Here is an 8,257-nt window from a genome sequence, read left to right on the forward strand (position 1 = left end):
GAAAGCGAGGCGTTTCACACAGAGGGGCAGCGCGCCCCCGGGAGCCCGCAGAGGGTGGACTTGGGGGCCTTGGGGGCGGGCGAGCAAGCGCCTCCCCAGTGCAACAGCATCATGAGCTGTGGATGCCCAGCTCTGGATCGTGGGGTGCAGACTGCCACGGGTGCAGGGCCCACCCCAAACCCTTGCTCCCTGGGGAGCACAGCCGTGCCGAGGAGCGAGGCTGGGCGAGTGGAGCTGCCGGCTGGTTTGGTGCCCCTCAAATGAAAGGTGCAGAGCTACCTCTTTATATATGACCATGAGCCGTGGTGTCCAACAATGACAGCGCGGGCCAGAAACAGGTGTCACCTTAATGCCTTCCCAGGAAAGCCAATTACCCCTGGATGATTATGATTAATAACTCTCTAAGCCCTAATCGTGCTGACACCAACGCCTGGAGCTTACCCAAGGGGGCACTTTATAAGGGGCGCCCTGCGGAGGTGAGCGTAGCCACTTCTCCTTGGGGTGACAGCGAAGGCTGAGAGGTGGCGGGACCCCCACTTCAGAGGCGATCCCCCTGCACTCAAAAAACACCTCTGAGTAAGAGCAAAAGGCACCTTACGAACCGCAACCATGAACGGGACGGAAGGCCAAGACTTCTATGTGCCCATGTCCAACAAGACCGGGGTGGTGCGGAGCCCCTTCGAGTACCCCCAGTACTACCTGGCTGAGCCCTGGAAGTTCTCGGCGCTGGCTGCCTACATGTTCATGCTGATCCTGCTCGGCTTCCCCATCAACTTCCTCACGCTGTACGTCACCATCCAGCACAAGAAGCTCCGGACACCTCTAAACTACATCCTTCTGAACCTGGCGGTCGCTGACCTCTTCATGGTCTTTGGAGGCTTCACGACCACCATGTACACTTCAATGAATGGGTACTTTGTCTTTGGAGTAACAGGGTGCTACATCGAAGGCTTCTTTGCTACGCTGGGTGGTAAGTTTTCCAAATACTCAAAAATCTTCTGTCAGGGATTGCCCCAGATTTGAGGAGGGGTAGGGAGGACGCCCAGGTGATCTTGGAAGAAGGTGGTGTCTGGGAGGTCCTTTGTCTGCTGCTGATGTGGGCCGAGGCAGTCGCAGCGTTTCAGGGTGGAAGGTGAAGAAAGTGACAAATGACACCTTTCCCTTTTTTTTTTCCTTGACCTTATTTTGGTAGCCACCTGCTCAGTATTCTGAGAACAACGGTGCAGCAATGAAAAGCAACCAGTAGCAGGTTTTGCAGCTGTTGGCTTTGCACATCTTTTTGGCTCACTTTCTGACTTGGGAGATGACAAATTGACAAATTGGTTCTTCCCTTTCGTGGGGCTGAGCCTGTCATTCACTCTGGTGCGGTGCATGGTGGCGCGGGCTGGCAGAGCTGGCTCTCCTTCCCGTGCCAGCCAGGCTTTGACCAAACCAGATGTTAAATAAAAATTGTGTGTCTAAAGGTGCCCTGCTCCCTTCAGCAGCAGGCGGCTGGTTTGTTGGTTCTGTCCCTGTGGCACAAGCTGCCTGGGGAGCTGTGGGTAGCGAGGGGAAGTCCCGGGATGACGGGCACTCGCTGCGTCTCAGAGCGGGACCGCAGGCTGGCAGGTGCAGGTGCTGTCCGGGGCACGCTGTAGGATCCAGCCACGGATCTCAAACCACAGCAGCAAAGTGGTTACTGTGGGCCGGCAGCACGGTGGGGAGATGTCTGCGCGTGGCCTTTGTTCGTTTCTCTTTCCGAACCTTTGGTGGAGATTTACCTGCCAGGGCTCTTCCTCGGGAACAAGAGTCCGAGGAGGCCTCGTGCTGCCATCAGCGCGTTTTTCTCCTCCTTTCACTCAAAAGTCCCTGTGTCCCCACCCTCTTTCTCCTGGTGCAGGTGAAATTGCTCTCTGGTCGCTGGTTGTCCTGGCTATCGAAAGATACGTAGTGGTCTGCAAGCCCATGAGCAACTTCCGCTTCGGGGAGAACCACGCCATCATGGGCGTTGTCTTCACCTGGATCATGGCCTTGGCGTGTGCGGCTCCCCCGCTGTTTGGCTGGTCCAGGTAGGGAGGGCGCGGTGCCCGGCGCCGGGGGCTGCAGGGGCCTGGCTGGCGGCGGCTTGGCCCTGGCTTCCAGCCGGTCTCCGGTCAGGCGCCAACCTGCCTGCTCGCCTTGCAGGTACATCCCCGAGGGCATGCAGTGCTCGTGCGGGATCGACTATTACACGCTGAAGCCAGAGATCAACAACGAATCCTTCGTCATCTACATGTTTGTCGTTCACTTCATGATCCCGCTGATGGTCATTTTCTTCTGCTACGGGAACCTGGTTTGCACCGTCAAGGAGGTGGGTACCGCCAGTGCTCCAGGCTGGTGACAGAAAGGACCCCAGCTGCCCCTCCACAAAGGGGGAAATGGCAAACTCCAGATGTGCAGCTTAGCTACCCCAAACCCCGACCCCGCGCCCCGTGCCGGTGCAGCCCTCCCCAGCTCCATCACTTTTCCATTCCCCTCTGCGCACAGGCTGCTGCCCAGCAGCAGGAGTCTGCCACCACCCAGAAGGCAGAGAAGGAAGTGACCCGCATGGTCATCATCATGGTGGTCGCCTTCCTGATCTGCTGGGTCCCCTACGCCAGCGTCGCTTTCTACATCTTCACCAACCAAGGGTCAGACTTCGGGCCCATCTTCATGACCATCCCGGCTTTCTTTGCCAAGAGCTCCTCCATCTACAACCCCGTGATTTACATCGTCATGAACAAGCAGGTAACGGGCAGGGCGCCAGGCCGCCTCCCTTTCCCTGCTTCGCTTTACGACAGCTTGCAGAGGGTGCCGGCACCACAAGCTTGGCGGGCGGGAGGGGAGTTTGTTTCCAGGAGATCTGGTTCTGGCAGAGAGAAGGGCGACTGTGCAGCCCATCCTTGGCGTTGCATAAATCTCATGAACGCAAGCCCATCCTGTCCGAAATGACCCAGGCGCTGGGTCGCTGAAGGAGCGGGGGCTGCGTCTGCACCGGCCCCGAGCAGGCTGGGCGGCAGCAGGCGGCGGGGAAGGAGACTCCGCCAGCATGGTGCCTCCCGCGCTGTGGTCCAAGCAGTGCTGCCGGGCTCGGAGGCAGCCCCACAGCCGGAGCCGCATGGCGCCCGCCTGCCTCACCCCGGGCTTCCCTCTCTTCCAGTTCCGTAACTGCATGATCACAACCCTCTGCTGCGGCAAGAACCCGCTGGGCGACGAGGACACGTCTGCTGGCAAGACAGAGACCTCCTCCGTCTCCACCAGCCAGGTCTCTCCCGCGTAGGCCCTGCCGGAGCGGCCGGTCCTCGGGGTGCGCGTCGCCGCCCCGGGAGCACGAACCTGACCCCGCCGCTGCCACCGCCCGCCCCCGCTTCACCAGGGCCACGGCCCGCGGGGCGAGCTCCTCTCTCCTGGCACTAGAACCCTGGGAACAAGGCTGTGAATGTGTACACACGTTTTGTAATTAAAATGCAAAGGCTTAGCTCCTCCACCGGCGTAAATCCGTGCTTTTCTGTTGCCTCGCTGAGAGCTCGCGCCCCCCTGCTCCGAGCGCGGACCCTGGGTCTGACGTCCCCGCCATGCCTGCGCGGCCCCGGCCGCGGCAGAGCCACCCTCGCCTCCCTCGCCCCACTTCGGCGCCCAGGCAGGGGCTGGGGCACTTCCTTGCCTCTGCCGCCATGGGGCTGGGGCCACCTCCGGGCTCTGCCGCCCAGCTGCTCGGCCTCGCCACGCTTCGGCTGCCCGGGGGCAGGTTTGGCTGCTGTGAGGTGCCCCAAGCCCTGCCAGGCGCTCCCAGCTCCAGCCCTGCCCCACCTCCAGCACAGCCCCGGGAGGCACCGTGACCCCTCCAGGGGGGACGGGACAGGGTACTGGTGCACATGGGCCCTTCCGTGCCGCAGAGGTGATGGCTGCGGATCCCGCCTGGGCAAGCAGGCACCACAGCTCGGCATGGCACGGCACGGCCTGGCCATGCGGCTGCAGGCGGACGTGCTCAGGGAAGGCTCGGTGCTCGCTCCCGCGGGCACCCGGCACAGCCATGTGCAGCCGGCGTTGGCACCCCCAGCAGCCGCCCCGCCGGGTACCCCGTCCCCCTCCCTGCAGCACTGTCGCCCATCCTCGGGCACCCTCAGCCCGCGGCCCCCAGCTCCGCTCCCCCAGCCCTCCCGCCCGCCGCCTCGTTTCGGCTTGGCACCAGCCCCAGTAGGAGGTTTTGGCCAGCGCTTGTGCTTTTGAGGAGGGATGGGCGCGCTGCTCGGCTTCCCTCCGCGCTGCAGCAGGCAAGACTCGGGAGCATACGGCGCAGAGACGTCCACATATGTTTTAAGCGCTGCAAGATGGCATATTGCAATTGTAGCAGTGTTCTTCGTTTTTATTTTTAGCTCAGTTATACAAATAAGATGTTTTTCTCGCTGTTCAGTGTTATCAACATTTGAAACTATTTTTGTACATTATTATCCTCTCTGATTTCTAATCCTATGCGGCTTGGCAAGGTCTAATAGGGAACATATAGAGCCCATGCAAGTTAAACCTTTAATAAAGAGCAATTTGCAAGTACAATTCTCTCATTATTTTTTTTTATCGATACTTCTGCATATTCAGTGAAATCTAAAGATTAGAGGTTTATGAATAATTCAGTGTTTAGGCTGATGTCTGATTCATGTACTTCAAATCTGGGAGCTGGTTTTGGAGGGACGGGGAGGAAGGACTGGTGTTTATTTGCTGTCCGTGAGGCTGGGCTCCACCGGAGCCGTGCGATGCCTGGCGCTGCAGCTTTCCCGTCTGCGCCGGCCCGGCCCCGGCGCGTGCTGGTGATGTCCCAGCCCCGAGTGATGCCCAGTTCTACGGCTGTTGCTGGCGGTGGTAGGAGCAAGCGAGGGTTTGGGACCCCTCTGCCAGCCCAGGCGGGTGCTGGAGGCATCACGGAGCTGCTGGAGAGGTGACGGCCAGATCCAGGAGGAGCAGATGGCTGGAAGAGTTGCACCCAACCCTGCTGTGGTGCCAGCCCCTGCAGCCCCCCAGCGTCCGCACTGGCCCCTTCCTGGGAAATTCAGAAACAGACTGGAAACAGAGCAGGGAGCAGGCTGGTGGTGCTGCTCCGGGGGAGCCGGGCATGCGGGGCCCGGGCATGGGGTGCCTGTCCAGTTCCTTGCTCCTGACCCGACTCCTGCAGGCACCGTGGTCCCCTGCCAGAGTCCGGCCCCGGGCTCAGCAGGTGGGCACAGACCTTGAGGAAGGGCTCTCTGGGCAGCGCTTTGCATGTACATTGGCACAGCAACACATCCGCTGGGTTGGGCCATCAACTAGCCCTGCTGTCAGGTAATCCCGGCCTCTCCTCAGGCTTGCAGCTCCCGCGCGGCTTAGCCGATGCGTACAAAAGCCCCCTGACTCTTGCGTGAAGAGGAAGGGACTGACGCAGCACGCTGTGCAGAAACACAGTGGTCCCCGAGGTGGGGACATTCGTGCTGTTCCTGCACCAAAGAGCAGCTGGTGAATTCCTTAGGCTCGCCTTGTGGCTCGTCACAGGCAGAACAGACAGTAGCACAAATATCCTACCCCACTGGAACAGCAGGAGATACCCGTAGGATCGCAGGAGGACTTACTTTTACCATGGCCATGACACAGAAGTGCCCCAGGGACCCTGGCTGGCTGCAGGCTCAGCTCACACCCGGCCCATGGGACGATGCTGTCCTCGGCGTGTGGCGGTTGGACACGGAGCGGGTGGAGGGGCTGCCTGCGTGCGGGGCTGGGCGTGCTCTCCCCGGAGCACGGTGGGGTTTGGTGGGCAGCGGTGCTCACATACCCAGGGCTCCTGTGGGAGAGTCGCTCCTCCTGCCTTTGCTGGCCAACAGAGCAGCTCTCCATTTTCCTCCTCCCGTTTGTGGGATTGTTCTCACCCCCCATTATCAGACTCCCTTGGCAGTGCAGCCCCTCGCTTCCCAGTGGGGCTGTCCCACGCAAAGGGAGCTGGCACATCACCCCAGTGCTCTGGGAATGTGTCCTGTGCAGGCCCCATGCCACGGGCTGGCTCCCCGTCCGCCCCACAGCGAGTGCCATCAGCAAGCTGCGACCCTGGCACCCCGCCACCTGCCAGGCAGCAGGTACGTGCCTTTGTCCTGTGTGTTCGGGGCCATCACCCAGTGAACCCCCCCGTCTCTCGCCCCCTCCAAACCCTCTGCTCGGATGTGCCCTTCTCCCTCCAGCCCCTCGCAAAGCTTTGTCAAAGGGCACTCAGCTTCCCAGACACCTGCTCCCGCCCTGGGCAGCAACCAGAGCAATTAGCAGCTGTGAACCAGCCCCTGTGGTTAGGGTGCTAATCAGATAAATTAGCAGGAAGTGCACCCAGCCTGTGAGCAGAAGTGGTGGTGCTGTGGGCAGAGCTGGGGCTGCCTGGGCCCAGGGTTTTTGGGTGATGTGTGCTGCCATGGAGCCTCAGCCAGGTAACGGGGTTGCTGAGCACTGCAGGGCGCTGGCAGAGCGGTGGCTCCCGCGGGGCTGGGGCTCTGGTGGCCACGGTCCCTGTGAGGCCGCAGGGATGAGCAGAGTCAGGGATGCTTGGCTCCTGGGGGACTTGGCAGCTGGGTGCGGGTCCCCAGAGGTGCCTCTCACCTCTCTCTGCAGCCAAAGCTGCCCGCGCAGCCCAGCTCTCGGGTCTGCTGGCCCAGGGCCGGCACCCCCCAACCCTGCACATGGTCATCGAGGCGCTGCAGGCCCAGGATGAGAAGAAGGGCGTCTCTGTCATCGCCATCAAGCGCTTCATCCTGGCCAAGTACCCCACTGTGGACCCCGTCCGCCTCAAGTACATGCTGAAGCAGGCGCTGACCAAGGGTTTGAGCCGCGGGGACCTGGTGCGGCCCAGCAACTCCTCTGCCACAGGGGCCACCGGCCGCTTCAAGGTGAGCAGAGAGCTGCTGCCCCCAGAGCGGCGGGGCTGGGGGCCGAGGTGCCGCCCGGCCCTGCTCCCACCCCTCTCTTGCCCCCAGTTAGCCCCCAAGAAGCAACGGCACAAGCAGCTGCCGGGCCAGGTGGACTCCAATGGAGAACTGGCCCCGAAGCCAGGGCAGAAAGGGACCACCAAGCCCCCTCGGGCCCCCGCGGTGGGTGCACGACAGCGAGGTAAGGGGCTGATGGTGCCATGAGCTGCCCGGGGCTGCCCCAGCCTCGCGGAGAGGTCCCTGCTTGGGCTCGCCCACCGCCACCTCTCCCACAGGTGCTGCAGAGGAGAAGCCGACAGCAGCAAAGCAGAAGCCGAGGGCGAAGCCCACAGACGTGAGTAGAGCCTGGGGCGAGGCCGGGTGGCTCTTGGCACGGCGGCAGCCTGAGGGCCTCTCTCCCCTCCAGGTCCGGCCGCCAGCAGCAGCAAAGCCCAGGAGCGATGGAGTGAAGCCCCCGCGAGCTGCTGGCCGCCCCCGGGCCCCCGGCAAAGGGCATTCGGAGCTCCCTGTGGCTCCGGCTGCTGAGGACGCAGGAGGGAGTGATGGGGACAGCCCCGCGGGTGCTGGGGCCAAGAGGCCCCGAAAGGCCCCAGTGGGGAAGGGCAAGGGGAAGGCGCCCAAGGTGGCACAGCAGGACGCCCCCAAGGCGAGGGGCGGTGAAGGCAAGGCGAGGGGCGGTGAAGGCAAGGCGAGGGGCGGTGAAGGCAAGGCGAGGAAGCCCCCGGCAGCCAGGCAGGGGGAGGCCGGGCTGCGGAAGGCAGCTGCCCCAGCAGCGGACAGGAAGGGCCCTTAGGGGGTCCTGGACAGCCCTGCTCTCCATGGGACCCCAGCCCTGCTTCTAGCTGGGCCCAGGCCCTTGGCATCTGGGTTGGTTTTATTCTCCAGGACAGGTTTTAACTCCGTGTTTACCTCCTGCTAATAAAGCTTTTTCATTTCCCTCATGAAATGGCATGACTTGTGCTGCTCATGGGTCTCTGCCCCTGCACTCCCAGTGCCAAAACCCCCAGCCCTGGCCATGTCCTGCATGGCATGGTGGTGGGCTGGTGCTGCAGGCAGCTGCCTGCCATGCCCACTCCCACGGAGAAGAGCCCTGGCTGTCCCGTGTGTCCCCAGCTGCAGGCTGTAGTGGCACACCAGGTCAGGCAGTGGTGCCGAGGGTGCTGGGCTTTGGGGACTGCATGTGTGCGAGGCGGTGGTGAGCCTCAGGGCTGGGTGACCGCCTGGGCAGGGGGCCCTGGGTCCCATGGGACACGGCATGGTGGCACCCCGGGTGCTGCAAAGCTCAGGCTTGGCCGGTCCTGCCGGTGTCCGGCCCTCTGCCCTCCTAGCTG

General features: G+C 62.5%; 2 protein-coding genes across 2 annotated transcripts; both read left to right on the top strand.

Annotated features, from left to right (window-relative positions):
* Positions 1-609: 609 nt before the first annotated feature.
* Positions 610-3,527, top strand: RHO (rhodopsin). The gene is made up of 5 exons (XM_086755588.1): positions 610-970; positions 1,880-2,048; positions 2,164-2,329; positions 2,506-2,745; positions 3,158-3,527. Exons 1-5 carry the CDS (start codon positions 610-612, stop codon positions 3,275-3,277), a joined length of 1,056 nt encoding a protein of 351 aa, XP_086611714.1. The 3' UTR covers positions 3,278-3,527.
* Positions 3,528-6,415: 2,888 nt separating this feature from the next.
* Positions 6,416-7,719, top strand: H1-8 (H1.8 linker histone). Its single transcript, XM_086755319.1, has 5 exons — positions 6,416-6,431; positions 6,613-6,887; positions 6,975-7,107; positions 7,202-7,260; positions 7,333-7,719. The coding sequence occupies exons 1-5, from the start codon at positions 6,416-6,418 to the stop codon at positions 7,717-7,719; spliced, it is 870 nt and encodes a 289-aa protein (XP_086611445.1).
* Positions 7,720-8,257: the final 538 nt, after the last annotated feature.

The sequence above is a fragment of the Chlamydotis macqueenii genome, chromosome 10 (assembly GCF_036417535.1).
Source record: "Chlamydotis macqueenii isolate bChlMac1 chromosome 10, bChlMac1.mat, whole genome shotgun sequence".
NCBI lineage: Eukaryota > Metazoa > Chordata > Aves > Otidiformes > Otididae > Chlamydotis > Chlamydotis macqueenii.